The sequence below is a fragment of the Melitaea cinxia genome, chromosome 5 (genome assembly GCF_905220565.1).
Source record: "Melitaea cinxia chromosome 5, ilMelCinx1.1, whole genome shotgun sequence".
NCBI lineage: Eukaryota > Metazoa > Arthropoda > Insecta > Lepidoptera > Nymphalidae > Melitaea > Melitaea cinxia.
The window spans coordinates 9,588,310-9,605,341 of NC_059398.1; the positions used below are offsets into that span (position 1 = coordinate 9,588,310).

The window sequence follows — 17,032 nt, forward strand, 5'->3', positions numbered from 1 at the left end:
GCAATGGAGTACATGAGTGACCAAGGCGCAAGCGACAAATTGTTGATGTTACCCAGCGGTCGGCATGTCTATGAAGAAAAAACCAAGGGCGCCTTGGAATATTAGGCTGAATGACAGAGTAGTGTTTTCCGTTAACCGATGTTGACTCAACCCATGATGAAGTCCAGGATTTGTCCAGATGAGTTTTCGCCAACGATCGCAGGTCTTGACTTGAGTTACAAAAATGTTCTAATGAGTCAAGTTGAACCGCTGACTTGGCACAAGAGTCTGCAGTCTCATTACCTGGAATACCAGAATGGCCAGGGATCCATACCAGTAAAACTTCAAAACCTTTATGATAGCATGAGAGTAAAGCCTCCCTTATCTTTAAAACGATAGAAATTCTTAATTTACTACGAAACGGGTTAGCTTTAATCGCTAACAGGCAACTTAGTGAGTCACTAAAAATTACAGATTTTGGAATATTATGAGAAAGTGTAAATAAAATTGCCTCCAACAGTGCCACAGCTTCTCCTGTGAATACTGACGAATGAGGAGGACATTTGAATTGTAGGACAATTTTATATTTAGGAATCCAGCAGGTAGCACCAACACAACTATCTGGGGAGAGCTTTGATGCATCTGTATAGATGTGAAGATAGTCTGACCAATTTTGATAAGTCTTTTCTTGAAACTTTGTTTTTGTATCGGATGCACCTTTAACTAGACCAAGATCTGTGATGACGGGAGGGGGATATACTAAAGCTTGATAGGAAGTATTAAAAATAGGGTTAGAGGGATATGATGCTAGAGGATGGGGTAATCTGGTGAATTTAAGAAAGCTGTCTAATAGGCAGGATTGGAGGGTTCTCATACTATTGGAGCAAAGAAGGGAAAGCTCGTTTAGTCGAGACCATAAGGGATGGGAAGAAATTTGGAGAGTTTTAATGACATAACGATCGCACAGATATTTCCTTCTGAGATGTAAAGGAGGGTCAACGCACTCTACTTGTAAGGCATTTGTTGGTGTAGATTTCATTGCACCAACAATAATTCTTAGACATTTATATTGAATTCTATTTAACTTTTCTGAGTCACTCTTGTTAAAGGGGTCTAAGATAAATGTTCCATAATCTAGATGACTTCGTACTATTGTATTGTAAATTAATTTTAAAGTGTAAGGGTGGGCACCCCACCAAACACCTGATACTGCTCTAAGGGTATTAATGTTACTTTCGCACTTTTTAATAATGTAGTCTACATGAGAAAATCCGCTCAGTCTGAATTCGAGAACAATGCCTAAGAATTTGACCTTATCCGTGAAGTGAATGCTTTGACCCCTAATATACAAATCAAAGGACGGGATATTCCTCTTTTTTGTGAACACAACTCCGTGGCTTTTAGGGACGGAAAGGGATAAACCATGGTTTGAAAGCCACTGGTCAAGATAGTGCAAAGCAGAATTTAGCCGAAAAGTAGTATCATCCTGGGAATTTGATCTACGATACAGGACAATATCGTCTGTGTATTGAAGGATATTACAAAAGCTATTAACAGACAGTTCAAGATCGTGAGTGTTAATGCTGTACAGCAGAGGACTAAGGACTGAGCCCTGGGGTAGACCTTTCCAGACAAGTCTGGGGAGAAAAGAGTGGTTTTGGTGTTTAACCACTATGGTTCTGCAAGATAACAGGTTGTAAATGAAATGCACTATCCTCGGAGGAATACTCAGTTGTAGCATTTTCTGCCTGAGCACCGGAAGAAGTACATTGTCATATGCAGAAGTGATGTCAAGAAAAATACCTACCAGGAACTCACCTTTTGCAAAAGCAGTTCGAATGTCTGTTGATAGAATACTCAAACTATCTATGGTGCTCAAACCCTTTCTAAAGCCAAATTGAAAGGGCGAGAGAATTTTTCTGCTTTCCACTATCCATTCCAGTCGATTTTTGATAAGATGTTCAGTAATTTTGCACAAAGTGGATGATAAAGCAATGGGTCTATATGAATTAGAATTTAGGGGGTCTTTGCCTGGTTTCAGAATTGGAATAATTATTTGTGACTTCCAAGGTTGCGGGACGATTTCTGTCGTGAAACAAGCATTAATGATGTTCAGAAAATTTTGTTTAGCTTTATCATTTAAATTTAATACGAATGAATAGGGAACACCATCTTCCGCGGGAGTAGAGTCTTTAAGGCTATTCAATGCGCATTCTAATTCAGCGAAAGAAAATGGTGCGTCCATAGTATTAGAAACAGACGGAATTATGGGAGTTGGAAAGCTGTCCTTGAAAGGAACATAAGGAGGGGCGAGTTTGTCTGTGAAATCGTTAAGCCATGCCACTGGATCATTGGATGTGGGATTAGCACAATTAATGGATCGACGAAATTTCTTAAGATTCAATCAAACTATATGTGCGGGAGATCTGGGGGAAAGGGACTCACAGAACTTAATCCAGCTACTTTTTTTCTTCTTACGGAAAAGCTTTTTACACTTTGCCTCGATATGACGATATTTGATGAAATTTTCATAAATAGTGTGTACGCTTGTTCTGCTTCTGTTCTTTCCTTTATCAAAAAGCTACATTCCTCATCCCACCAGGGAGTGGAAGGGTAGTAAATTTTTTTATTAAAATTAATTTTGTTAAAATATTTGTCAGCTGAAGAAATGAGAGCATTATAGAAATGGTTGTAATAAAAAAAGATATTTTTATCATCTACAAAATCCGGAAGACAATCTAACATGTAATCAACAGATGCGGCATAAGAATGCCAGTCTGGATTGTGGAGTTTATACTTTTTAAGGGAAGGGACTGTAGTGGAAAGTGGTGGGGAACTTAGAATGAGAGAGAGAAGGATAGGATAATGATCACTGCCGTAGGTAGATGATAGAGTCTTCCAGGAAATTCGGGAAGAAAGAGCAGTAGAGGATAGGGACAGATCAACAGCAGACATGGCATTCTGATTAGGGCAAACCCTGCGCGTCGGCGATCCATCATTGAGTATGCAAAGGTTTACATCGTCAACAATGTCCAGCAACACCTGGGCAAACCCATTACAAGAATGGCAACCCCACAAAGTGTGGTGAGTGTTGAAATCTCCCATGATAATGATAGGACTAGGGAGGGAAGAGAATATGGATCGTAATTCCGGGCCAAGAGAAGAGCGAGGATGAGGGATATACAGAGATAGGAAAGAAATGTTGAAGGCTCTAATGGCAACGGCATTTAAATTAGGACTGAGGGAGGGAAGAGGGATTTGGAAGAAGGGAATGGAGTGCCGGACAAGAATGGCACTACCCGCATACCCATCATTCCTGTCATCTCTCAAACAGATGAAACCTGGAACCCGGAGCCGGGAACCTGGAACCAACCATGTTTCAGCGATGGCAATAATGATGGGTTTATAAAGATTAATTAATACAATGAGTTCATGTAGTTTAGGACGTAGGCTTTGGCTATTCCATTGAAGGAAGTTGATTTGAGCCATTGGTAAGGGAATCTAAAATATAGGATAAATGAGAGGCAACGTTGGTCGGTAGTGTCGAGTCAGTATACTTAGTGGCAATGGAAATGAAAATTTGGGTGAGACTTTGTAAAATATTGAGATTAAGAGTAGGAGAGGAGGTATCCTTATTTGAGATAAGGGCGCAGCCGTTGGGTTGGGAAGTGGGGCAATTAGAAATAATAGAATCATGAGCCTGTTTGTTGAACCCTTTTCCCAAAGCAGGTCGGGGACGATGAGTTCGGGAATCTGTTTTTCTATATGAATGGTAAGGTGAAGAGGTAGGTACAATAGGTGGAGTAGGACTGGTCCTTTAGGGGATAGAGGGGGAGTATTTGATTTGAGAAAACATTTCTTTGGCTACTTCTGCATAGGATCTAGTGGAAGGGGGATACGGGAGGATGCTTCCAAGTACGAAATGCTCTCCTGTGCCATGATGACCTTGATGGATTGCTGACGAGAAAACTCTGGACAGGACTTATTGATAGTAAAATGTTTGCCTGAACAGTGTAAACATGTCGCATTATCTTCAGAAACCTCACATGACTCACCAGTATGAGGCTGCGCACATTTATAGCATCTAGGCTTTGACCTACACTGAGTTTTTATGTGACTATAACGACAGCAGATGAGACATTGGATTGTCGGGAACTTATAAATTTCTACGGGAAGGGATGTATGGTAGGAATATATTTTTTCTGGGAGCATTTGCCCCCTGAAAGTCAGGACAACAGATTGAGTAGGTATCCAAGTAACAGTACCTTCGCTTATTGTTTTTCTATTTAGACGTCGGGCCTTCATGACCTGTCCACAACCGGAGGGAAGCTCCAAGGACTCAACTAGTTCCTGCATAGACCAGTCTACTGGTACGCCTTTAACCAAGCCGATTCTAGTGATGTTGTATGTCGGTACAGTAGTTTTATATTTACACAAGTCGAGAACCGGATTAGATAAAAAAGAGTTGGCTGCTTCTGCAGAAGTAAATTGTACAGAAATTTTATTTCGTCCAACGTTCTTAACGCCGTCATTAACAACGGATTTAATTTTATTTGTATGTAAGAACTGACCAAATTTAATGGCTCGGATCGTAGTTCCTGAGGCTGGGTCTGAGACTTCTCGTGAGACATGGACTATGAAAGGACCTTTGTCGTCCTCTGCGTAGCTCATAGGAGCTTCGGAAAAAGAGGGGTGAACATGAACGGTCTGTATAGAGGGAATCGATCTTACACACATCATTCACGACTTTTGTTATTAACCACATTACGTAACCAAAATGGCTTATAGCGTTTTGGCGGAAATAAAAAAGGTTTCAAATGTAATTTAATTTTATGGCATGAAAGCGTATTTATTTTGCCGAAATATATATCTTTTGTGACTTTTTATCGGAAAATCAACATTTTCAAGTACTTTTTCAAATAAAGTGGAATACCCTATTCCCATGAACGCCCCCCTAGATCTGAAACCAATTTGCTTTTGAAAATTCCTCCCCATTCTACCTCCTTCTACCCCAATTCTTTACTGTTAATGCTGTCCGTCTGTGGAACTCTCTTCCGCTTTCAATAAAACAAGCTCCAACGCAAGCTTGTTTCAAGCAACGTCTTAAAAAACATTATATGTTGCTCATTAAGTCATAACTGTCTTGATTTGTAGTTTACTTTATGTGTATATATGTATATATTTATATATTTTTATATGAGTATGTATATATGTGTGTATATGTATATTATATGTATATTATATACTAAAATATTTACTTATTATACGTTTTTTTTTCTTCTTTAATAATTTAGTAAGTCTATCATATCGTAGTTTTTATCTATTTATTATTGATTTTTCCTCCTTAATTTGTGCATACTTCTAACCGCTGCTGCTGTATCGTGTCCAGTACCCAAAGTTTATCTGGAAGAAATCGCTATTTAGCGATAAGATCGCCTTTGTACATCTTGTATTGTATCTTTCTTTAAATATGTCTGTATTTCGGTGTACATTAAGAATAAATAAATAAATAAAGCACACAGCCTTTTTTACCTCAGTGGAACGACAATTTAAGCGGTCGCGATCAATGGCGTTATGTGGGCCTTAAGTGGAGCACGCCCTAATCCCTATAACAAAGCATCAGCTGTTTTTGATTGGAAAATTATTTTGACATTGTCATTTTTATAAGAATTGAATGACAAAATATATTATTTTCGTATCAGTTATTGGTATTATTTTTCAAAGAACACTTTTAATCTGGTCAAAAATGTTACGGCTTAAACATTATTCTATAAAAACCGGATAGAAAATTATAACTTTTAGAATATTATGGTCATTTCCAGTTCTTTTCGTTTGCATTTTTTTACAAATTCTTTTGAAAATAAATATAACACCTTCATCAAAGTTCGATATCAAATTTTTTTGCAACTCGGCCTCACGGTTTCTATGCTCGCAGTATAATTTGTGATTAAAATTATATAATTAAAAATTAAAGATATGTGGTTTGTTTCTTTGTACAATGCGTGAATTCGGCACATTTGGTCCTCTAATTGGAGCTATAGACGAAGGTACATCAAATGTTAAATTCTTGGTAAGATTTTTTTGTCATAATTAATTATTTTCTAAATTTTAGATTATTGCTTAATCAAAATAATAATATATTTTAAGGTTTTTGCTGCTAATACATCAGAAGTACTAACTTATCACCAAGTCTCCTTAAAAAGATTCAGTCCTCAAGAGGGATGGGTTGAACAAGACGCATTGGAAATCTTAAGTGCTGTCTTAGAGTGTATGGAAGTAAGTTTTTACATTTAAATAAATTTAATGTTAATTATAGTTAGTTTTAAGTTTTTTTTTATCTAGGTGTGTACCCCATTAAAAGAATGAACAAATTAGAGAATTACCACACTAGTATAAAAAAAATGCGTATAAACATTATTAGATCATGTAAAAATGCCTAAATTAGTAAAAATTTAATTACTTAATATTACTGTAAAACAGGTAACAATAGATAATTTGAGAAAACTTGATATTAATCCTGAAGATGTTGTGGGTATTGGAATTACAAACCAAAGAGAAACAACCATTGTCTGGAATTCCACAACAGGAGAGCCATTGTACAGTGCAATTGGTGAGTAGATAATGAAATAACAAACAAGAGTAGAAAATTAAATAATATATGTCGTTAACTTATACTATTTTATTTATTCATTTATATAAAGGCCGCTAATACAGCATTATATCAAACAATTATGCAATATTTTATAGTAGATTGCTTTAAGACTAATCACTACTTCAATTTTATAGGCCACACTCAAAACAAAAATACAAAGAATATAATTTGATAAATACCCAATATATAAATAAAAAATAAATTATTGTGGTGTGAAAATAAATTATTCATTTATTGTTACCATGTACCTATTATTTAAAATTGCAGTGTGGTTAGATGTCAGAACATCTAAAATTGTAGATGATCTTATTAAGACCAAAGGAGCGCAATGCGTTAATGCAGTCACACAAACAAGTGGTCTCCCGCTGTCTACATACTTCTCATCGGTGAAGCTAAAATGGCTATTACAAAATGTTACTGCAGTCAAGCAGGCTGTGACAGATGGGGAATGTATGGCTGGGACCGTAGATTCTTGGTTAATCTGGGTAAGCTTAATACTCTATAAATAGAAATATTAACATACTATGAATTTCAATATGTAATAAAAATCATTGGCTTTCCAACTGATTTTTTTTTTTTATATATAAAAATAACTTAAATGTCATGATATAATAAATAACATTTAAAAAATTGAATTGTCATTATCTCCACCTGTAAATATTAACAACTAGTTAAAATAACATTCATATTTATTTCAAAATTGAAAACCCTTGCTTTCACTAGCTAATGTGTAATCATCAGTATAGAATATGTATGTATCTACTTATATATTATAGTATGTATATGCATAAGTATATTTGTATTTTGGTATCTATCTTTATATGTAATTGTTAGTATATAGTGTGTTTCATTTTTTTAAATGTATATAGATTTTATTATCTTTTATTTATTAATTTTTTTTTGGTGTTTTTTATTTTTCTTCTTAATAAATACTTCTTGCACTGTTTGCCTTGCTATATGAAACATGTACTCGTGACCATGGGTTGACTGGAAGAAAACTCTTTCAGAGATAAGTCCACCTTTTGCCATAAACCTTACTATTATTTTATGTTTCTAAATGTATTTTTGAGTGCAATATATAGTATATAAATAAATAAATAAATATAGACTTACGTGATGTAAATGTAAATGCAAAGACTCCATATTTATAGCCTAAGGTATGAACTATTAATTATTTATTACATTTATAGTATTAATCATAAAAAATGATGTTTAACAAACTGCAAATTTTGCAAATGCTTAACAAAGGACCACATTTTAATCCAAAATATTGTTTTGTAAAAAGTTTAGTCTCCTGTAAATTTAGTGGGTAGGTCTAAAGGCGGATGTATACGTAATGTGTTTTTACCGTAAGAGACGGGAATGTGAAACGAACGGGGAGAAAAAACATCGTCGCCGACGATGTTTAATACGTCCCGTCCCGCGCGTGCCCCGTCCCGACCCGTCCGTGATTCCGCTGTGTACCTATACACAGTCGCTTCGTTCGCTCCGGGGAGCTAAAGTAGGGAAGCACGTGCATTTACCTGTTGTTACTGAGTTACTTCGCTGTGTGGTTACGGCATCCAAGAATACAGCCACCCCCTCTCTTCCCGTGGGTGTCGTAAGAGGCGACTAAGGGATAACAAAGTTCCACTACAACCTTGGACCTTATAAAGCCGACTGATGGCGGGATAACCATCCAACTGTTGGCTTGAAATACACAGACCGAAGACGGGCAGTAGTGTCTTCGGTACGACAAAGCCAGCCCTGCGATCACCAACTCGCCTGCCCAGTGTGGTGACTATGGGCAAAACACATGAATATGCGCCATAATGTCTGACGCGAATTTGGAGAGGCCTAAGTCCAGCTGTGGACTGCGATAGGCTGAAGTGATGATTAGTGACTGAGTTACTCTCACGGTGCGTATGCTTTAAAACTCCTTGACAGTGTTTAAGAGCCATTTCACAATTTTTCGCTTTGCAAGTTTAGGTAAATTTGGTAGCATCGCGCGAGTCACACGAGCCGCGTGATTTTTATGTTACTTGGTATAGTGTGACAACCAAAAAACCATCTTGATCTTTTTCTAATGTATAATAAGAATTAATAACTATGTTATAAAATGTTATTGACATATTTATTTAAATTTAAAAAAAAAAAAAAACAAATTTATGAAATATAAGTATTTTTTAAATTGATTTAGTGTTTTGAGTTTACGAATGAATCGAATATTTACGACATAAATAAAATAGCCTTTAGGTATTATGCTCCAGAAAATCTGAGTGTGAATGTGAGTTGCATAGTTTTGGATGCAAGTAGACCATCAAATTTTACAGGCTTTAATTTTTTTATAAACTCAATCACACCGACAAACAGATTTATTAACAAACAACCGGAGAAACAGATTTAAATGCCTATTTGTATTGACAATGTGAGAAAAAAAAATTTTTACACTTGTTTACAGAAATTATCATTATATTATTTTATTAAACCGACATCAAAAAAGGAGTTTACTCAATTCGACCGTATATATATAATAGCCACGTTTTGTCCCCGTCCCGTCCACGTTCTAACGCCCGCCGTCCCGTGCACCTTATTGTCACGCACACCGCACACGCATATATACTATTTTGTTGATAGTCTAAGGCTGCAGTCAAATTGATTTTTTTTAAAAAGGTTCTTTGTTTTTATTATTTTTTGGTTTTCTTTAATTTAAATTTTTAATTATGGTCGAATTTCGACCTCTGTGCGACCACTAGTATATATAAAATACGCATGCCTGACATGCATTTATTTATTCCTCAAAACCTCCTTTTATTTTAAATATTTTGTAATACATCCAATATCCATTTATTTTTGTAGGTGTGTACTGTAATAAAACTTTACTAAAACTAAATATATTAAAATATTCAAAATAAATCGTAGTATAGGCACCTACAATATTTAAAAATTTTATTCAAGTTGAATGTTCAGCAAAATTTATGTGTAAGGTGATTTGCTACTGTATATTAAAATATATTTTTATTTCTAATTATGTTTCATGTAGATAATCGATAAAAATATAATAACTATATTAATTATTGTAATGATCTAATAAGTTTAATTTTTTATATATAATTATATTTAATTTTAATACATATTTTGTGTTTAGAACCTTACAGGTGGCAGTCGAGGAGGGATACACGCTACTGATGTCACAAATGCCTCTCGCACTCAACTAATGTCACTCAAAACCTTACAATGGGATAAGGGCTTATTACGATTTTTTGATATTCCTGTACAAATACTGCCAAAGATAAAAAGTTCAGCTGAAATTTATGGATACATATCTACTGGATCCCTTTTGGGCACACCAATTGCTGGGGTAATACTGATATTTAAAAAATCTTTATTATTGATATATCGGGTGTTCGACTCCTAACTGCGTTCCTTTGTATGGGGGATTCAGTAGTAGTTATAGATCACGCCTCGGTTAAAAAAAAAACCTAACCTTACCCTTTTTTTAATTTTACTTTATTTTAATATAAGAGCTACTCTGGCAACGTACTTCTGCATAACCGTCCAATACTGTTTTTCTTAGCCCTAAAAAACGTCAATAAAGTGAAACATTAAAACTAACTGCCGCATACAACTAAAGACCCGCGTATGGTAACGAATTTTATTTCTCGTGGAACGTTTTTCATTGTGAATTATAGCCGTGCTTACGCGCTCTCCGCCGCGTTGACGCAACGGTTACAGCCATGGATTGTGCCGGTTGCGCTGGCGGTTGCGGGTTCGATCCCTGCACATGACAAATATTTGTATTCGCCATACAGGTGTTTGCCGTGGTCTGGGTGTTTGTGCCGCCCTTGTGGCTCTCCCCACCGTGCCTCGGAGAGCACGTTAAGCCGTCGGTCCCGGTTGTCATCATGTACACCTGATAGCGATCGTTACTTCGTTGGTTAGTAGGGAATATATCCGCCAACCCGCATTGGAGTAGCGTGGTGGATTAAGATCTGATCCTTCTCCTACATGGGGAAAGAGGCCTATGCCCAGTAGTGGGATATTACAGGCTGAAGCGTTACGCGCTCACGAAAAGTATCACGCGGAAAGAGTCTGAGAGAGAGAAAATTTATTGTATTCATTGTTTCTTGTTGTCTGAGAAAAATCAATACGTATGTGTAATGTATAAAGTTATCGATTCGCATTTTATCAATGCGTCCTAACTTTATTCACATTCGGACACTGCAGATTTCAGGGATATAAAGTAGCCTACTATGTGTTTTCTAGATCTGTAGCTGAGTCCCATATTTCTTTATCATTGATTCAATACTTTCGATTTAAAAGAAAAAGGCCAGAAAAAAACCAAACGTCTGTTGATCCTAGTAAAATTTCTAATTTTTTAAAAATATAATAGTAGCAATTTATAAATTTTATTACTTTACAGTGCTTAGGTGATCAGCAAGCAGCATTGGTTGGACAAAATTGTATGAATTATGGGCAAGTGAAATGTACTTATGGTACTGGTTGTTTCCTGCTCTATAACACTGGTAAGATAAATACGACGAACGCTCCATTAAAATAACTCTGTATAAATTCTCTTCCTTAGCAAATGAATATAAAAATTGTATACTTCGAAAAGAGTAGATTTGAAAACCGCAGCATGCAAACGGAATTTATTTTTATATTAGGAATTATTTTAATATTTTTCCAGACGAAATGAATTCGTGTATGTAGTTATATGAAATTCAAAGTAGTTTATCATCATCCACACTAAATTAAGTAAATAAATTTTAGGTGAATCAATAGTGCGTTCACAAAATGGACTACTAACGACAGTGGCATATAAACTTGGACCGAATGTACCGCCTGTATATGCTTTAGAAGGCTCAGTGGCTATTGCAGGTATCATTTATTTTATGTTACATAATTGTAATAAAAAGTTTTTACTAAAACTACGCTAAAGTTTTACAAACTGTTTAATTTTAACTTGGTAATTGTCAAAAAAAAAATCAAAATAGTAATTTTTATTTAAATATTTATCCAGGAGACACGTTACAGTGGCTGCAGGACAGCTTGAAAATATTGGATGACGTGTCCGATACTGAGTTTTATGCATCACAAGTGACTGACAACGAAGAGGGTACCATATGCTTTGTACCGGCGTTTAATGGCCTATATTCACCGCATTGGAGAAAAGATGCTAGAGGGTAAATTTTTGTTTATATAATTCAAAGAATATTAAAAAAAGTGTAATATAAAATTGATATACACGAAATTTCGGTATAAAAAGTAAGCTTATTTGTAAATAACGTTATCGGGTCCGTAGCTATTTACACGATCACGCCGATTCAGCCTGTAACATCCAACTGCCCGGCTAACCTAAAATTATATTTAAGAAATTTATAGTTAGACCAGTGCAGATAGCTTTTGAAACCAAAAAAAATTATAGGATGAAACTCATTGTAAAAGAAAGAGAATACAACGAAAATGAAAGTAAAAATAAATTTCGGGCGATCTGAGGTCGGGAAATCGTAGGGAGCGGGCGTTTAAGGGTAAAAACGGTTTATCTCGATTTCCGGCTAAACTACAAATCCTATGGAAAAACACTCAATGGCAAAGTTGTAGGTACTAAAAAGATAAACAACTTGTATATTTACACTTTTTTCACATAAACTCAAAATTCATGTGAAAGTTTTTGGTTTTTTATTTTTATTTTTTACAAAATTCTTATTTTTACAAAATTTGGTGAAAACTTACCTTTTTATGTTCCAAATACACTGTAATGTTTTTGATTTAAAATATTTTTACGTAATTTATTTTTCCTTCATTTTTGTTGTATTCTCTTCCTTTTCCAATGTGTTTCATCCTCCTATTATTTTTTTCACTTTTTACCATTTTCAAAGGCTAAAAGCACTGATTAAAGTATATTAGACATGGTTTGAAAATCGGTCCAAATAATAATTAGATGTTCAACAAATTAATATTTGGTCCACTTTTATAAATTACCCCTGTATAATTGTCGCACCGTAAGTTTTCTAAATTATAAAATATTTATATGGAGATGTCTGGTTTTAAAAATGACCTTCCAAATTATGCACCTCCACTAACAAGGGAATCAAGAAAATTAATATTTGGCCCACTCGTGTAAATGAGCTACGAAGTACCCAGAAGTACCTGACTAGCCGGGGAGTAGGTCATGAACCGTGCCCGTCGCCGCCAGTGTGCTGTGCGGCCTCAGCGGCGCGACGCGCGGGCCGCACGTGGCGCGCGCGGCGCTGGAGGCGGTGTGCCAGCAGGTGCGCGCGGTGGGCGGCGCCATGGCGGCCGACGCCGCGCCGCTGCGCCGCCTGCTCGCCGACGGCGGCATGGCGCAGAACGCGCTGCTCATGCGCATGCAGGCCGACACGCTGGGCGTGCCCGTCGTGAGTGCACCACTACACACTGCTGCCGCTTAGCTTAAAAGGAATATAAATGAGGTGGGGCACAGCGGGAATTTCCTGATCAAAATATGGAGCAGCCCGACTGGGGTAGTACCTCGACCGTACAGAAGACCACAGCTAAATAACACTGTTTTCAACCAGTATTGTGTTCCTGTTGGTGAGTAAGGTGACCAGAGCTCCTGGGGGGGATTGGGTCGGCAACGCGCTTGCGATGCTTCTGGTGTTGCAGGCGTCTATAAGCTACGGTAATCTCTTACCATCAGGGGAGCCGTACGCTTGTTTGCCGACCTAGTGATATTAAAAAAAAAAAAAAACGAAATTTGAGAAAGCTATAAATATATATTCATAAATAAACGCCTCACACTCGACGGCCCCAATAGGATTTGCTCCTGTTTTGGGTGTCCGGACGCACACCCAGTAGACGAGCACACACACCTAGACCACAGCAAACATTTGTATGGCCAATAAAGCGCTGTGATTGAATTTAAAATTCTTCATGGGACACCTATTACTTACGTCAGTTAAGAATGGGGGGAAGGGTCCTATGAAATCTCACCAAATCTCATTTAAACCGAGGGGGGGGGGGAATAATCGAAAATTTCACATCAACTGTAAAATATTACAGATATTAAAAAATATATATTTTGAATGTTCATTTTGCTCACTAAAATCTATGTCGTGGCTATTAAAATCATTTAGTTTTTGCTTTGAATTTTATTTAATTTAAATAAATTAGCTGTGGTATACCGGAACAGTTCATTATTTCCCGTCAATCTCTATTATATTCAGCGTCAATCTCACCTAGGGGGGGGGGGGTAAACTGATCGAAAAATAGCTAACGTAATTAATGGATGTCCCCTCAGTTGAATGTTATGTATTTGTTTGAACAAAATATAATATGGTGTTATAATATTAATATGTTTAATAAAGTAGTTTTAGGGGTTGTCCATCATGTTGTTACATGAGGTCCGAAAGAGGGGGGAAAGGGTTCGGAAAAAAATACGAAATATCACAAGGAGGGGTGGGGCTGTAATGAGATACCTACTACATTTTTTTAACGTACGATTTCTAATTCAAAAAAAAGAAAGAAAAACATCTTGCAAACTTGATGTCTGTCTGGAAATATAAGTATCACACGATGCTTGATTTTCTAAAATTTTAGCACACTATACGTTTATTTAAAAACTAGCGACCCGGCCCGGCTTCGCACGGGTGCAATGCTGATACTAAATATACTACAGAATGTCTTTATTTATAGTGTGAAGCTAGTTTATAGTATGGTTATTAACATAATAACAACAACATTCAAATATTTGTCGTTAGATTACACGTTGTTACAGAAAGCATTGAAGAAATAAAGGTTCAATGCTCGTTCCCCGTAGGTGATAGCGTGATAATATGTAGCCTATATGTTGACACGACTTCTTAATAATATTCGTGCCAAATTTAAAGTAAATCCATGCAGTACTTTTTGAGTTTATCCCGGACAGACAAACAGACAAAAATTCTAAAACCTATATTTTTGGCTTCGGTATCGATTGTAGATCACACCCCAAGTATTCTTTTAAAATAATATTCAATGTACAGTTTTGACTTTCCTACCATTTTATTATATGTATAGATTCTCAATTTTGATGTAATTTGGACATACAAAAATACACGTGATTTTTGGGTATGTAGGGAACGGGGTCTAAAACCTCACGACATATTACGAAATCACCCGATAGGGGTTTTTGCTAAAACATCACATGATTAATGGACGATCGTAAATAGAGGTAAAATCGTACAACTATATATAGCTCGATCGCTATTAGCGATAACACACATCTTTCTTTGTTTGTATTAATTAATATTATATAACTAAATCGGAGAAAATTTACTTATTTTTTTTTTAATTTGTTCTAGATATATTATAATAAATAGGCTTAATAATATAATTGCTATTATAATCGTAAAAGAAACGTAAAGATGTCAAAGTTTTACAAAAACAAGGAATAACGATTACTGCCTTTTATCTAAGCACGGCAGAATATACGGTTACACAAATAAAAAGTTGCCCTATATAAAATTTGTTTTCTATTTTCGTCGACTTACTTAAAAGGAAGAAAGATCTATTTGTACAAATACCAATATCCATCACGAGCGGGAATTGTACTCGCAAACCGTCGGTGTATTAGGCGACTACTTGCAACACTACACCAGAGCGGCTGTAGCCTTTAAATTTAAATAGTTTTTTAATAAAAATATAAAAATTAGACTTGCAGCTCTCAAAAATACGATATCTATAATTGTGAATAAATAACTAATCTAATTTAAATTATTTTTCTCACATTTTACATACAAACGTATGCTCAATCATGCGCTGTGGCCGGTTTTCCTTTGTAAATACACTTTTTTTTTTGTTTAATATTGTTTTAGATTCGTCCCCTTATGATGGAGAGCACCGCTCTGGGAGCAGCCATAGTAGCCGGCCGTGCGCTCCGTGTGTGGCCCGCCAGCACGCCCAGTCCGCCAGTTGACACCTTCCTACCGTCGGTTTCAAATGAAGGTATGGAAGGCATACAAATAAAAAAAATCATGCAGTAAAAGGTTTTTTTTATTATCAGAGGACAATGTTTTTTTTTTAATTGAAAGTTGTCATTTCATATATAAAACTAGCATCTGCGCGCGACTTCAGAACAGATGCACGCGCAATACTTGATCATTATTTTCTAATATCTCCTGAGATACTCATAGAAATCGAAAAGGCTATTTTTTTAAATTAAATACTTGTGATGAATAACGTATTTATTTAGATAAGGATTAATATCATGTTTTTAAAAACATCTTCGCAAATAATGCATTATTTTAGAACAAACTTGGTTAGCATAAAAAAGGTTATAGTGAGCCAACATTAAAAGATAGATATATGCTGACGCGGGCTTTTATTTAGAACTTTTAAAGAGGGTCAGTTCTGTCATACATGATTTTTGCGAAACTTTAACTGTTTTCACAGCGCACGCAGTGGAAGCTCTCAAAAGAACCCCCGATTTTGAAACATTCTTCACTGGTGCTCCGCTCCTTTTGTTCTTGGCTTAATGATACATAGCATATAACCTTCCTCGATAAATGGGGTATCTAACACTAAAAGAAGTTTTCAAATCGGACCAGTAGTTTCTGAGATTAGCGCGTTCAAACAAACTCTTCAGCTTTGTAATATTAGTGTAGATAAAAACGAATAAAGAAAAATCCATTTGTAACAAATCTTTGAAGCTTTATATTTTACTGATATTTAATTGATTACTGAATTTAATGAGTCTTAAAATAACCTAAACCGAGAACACCCACAAAATCTAAGAAAACAAATCTTGTTCCTAAGTCACACTTTAATAATTAAATGAGACTGAATTATTACAAAAGCACTGATCTTTGTAACCTTTGTCCAGTCATGCAGTTTTTTATCACTCCTGCAAATGCTTGAAAGTTTAAACCAACATAATATCTGTTATATGATATAAATAGTCTTATTTTTGTATGTATATGTAGATAGAATAAATCTATTTGTCATAAACTTTGATCTACTTACTAATTACAGAAAGAGAAATACGACGTGAACGATGGGAAAAGGCACTAGATAGGTGTTTAGGTTGGGCTGTTGAAGACAGTGAAAAAACAGAAATGAAATCTGGTACTCGAGTTTAATTTTTTTACTTTACTGAAAGCATAATATACAATATTACATAATGTAGATATTAATTACTTTGACTTTTGTTTCAGATGAGGTTGATTATACAACAACAGTGTTACCATCTGGGTTGTTTTTCCTTGGTACCGCTATATTAGTGATATTAGCAGATAAATTGAAAATGTAGATGTATTTTCAAAAAATTTCAATATAGTCATCAATAAATACCTCCTGTGTTAGTCAACATAATTACAGTATTAATATATTATTAGTGATATTACCATCAATAAAATTAATATAATATAATTTTTTTGGTTTTTATTATTATGAAAAAATTAA

The 17,032-nt window shown here is 35.6% G+C and overlaps 2 protein-coding genes across 2 annotated transcripts; one reads left to right on the forward strand and one right to left on the reverse strand.

Moving 5' to 3' along the window:
- Positions 1-3,843: 3,843 nt before the first annotated feature.
- LOC123653814 lies at positions 3,844-4,716 on the reverse strand. Its single transcript, XM_045589795.1, has one exon. It carries the CDS (start codon positions 4,714-4,716, stop codon positions 3,844-3,846), a length of 873 nt encoding a protein of 290 aa, XP_045445751.1.
- A 1,246-nt stretch (positions 4,717-5,962) lies between these two features.
- Positions 5,963-16,999, forward strand: LOC123653545 (glycerol kinase-like). Its single transcript, XM_045589534.1, has 12 exons — positions 5,963-6,049; positions 6,127-6,255; positions 6,460-6,589; positions 6,899-7,116; positions 9,759-9,971; positions 11,034-11,136; positions 11,384-11,491; positions 11,634-11,796; positions 12,810-13,011; positions 15,448-15,577; positions 16,604-16,696; positions 16,786-16,999. Exons 1-12 carry the CDS (start codon positions 5,978-5,980, stop codon positions 16,878-16,880), a joined length of 1,656 nt encoding a protein of 551 aa, XP_045445490.1. The 5' UTR covers positions 5,963-5,977; the 3' UTR covers positions 16,881-16,999.
- Positions 17,000-17,032: the final 33 nt, after the last annotated feature.

What these genes read in the sequence shown, in the direction of transcription:
- LOC123653545 (XM_045589534.1), top strand. Translation starts at nt 5,978, where the DNA reads ATGCGTGAATTCGGCACATTTGGTCCTCTAATTGGAGCTATAGACGAA. An exon ending in TGGGCACACCAATTGCTGGG is followed by an intron (nt 9,972 to 11,033) that starts GTAATACTGATA and finishes ATTACTTTACAG; the next exon opens with TGCTTAGGTGATCAGCAAGC. An exon ending in AAAAACAGAAATGAAATCTG is followed by an intron (nt 16,697 to 16,785) that starts GTACTCGAGTTT and finishes CTTTTGTTTCAG; the next exon opens with ATGAGGTTGATTATACAACA.
- LOC123653814 (XM_045589795.1), bottom strand. Translation starts at nt 4,716, where the DNA reads ATGTGTGTAAGATCGATTCCCTCTATACAGACCGTTCATGTTCACCCC.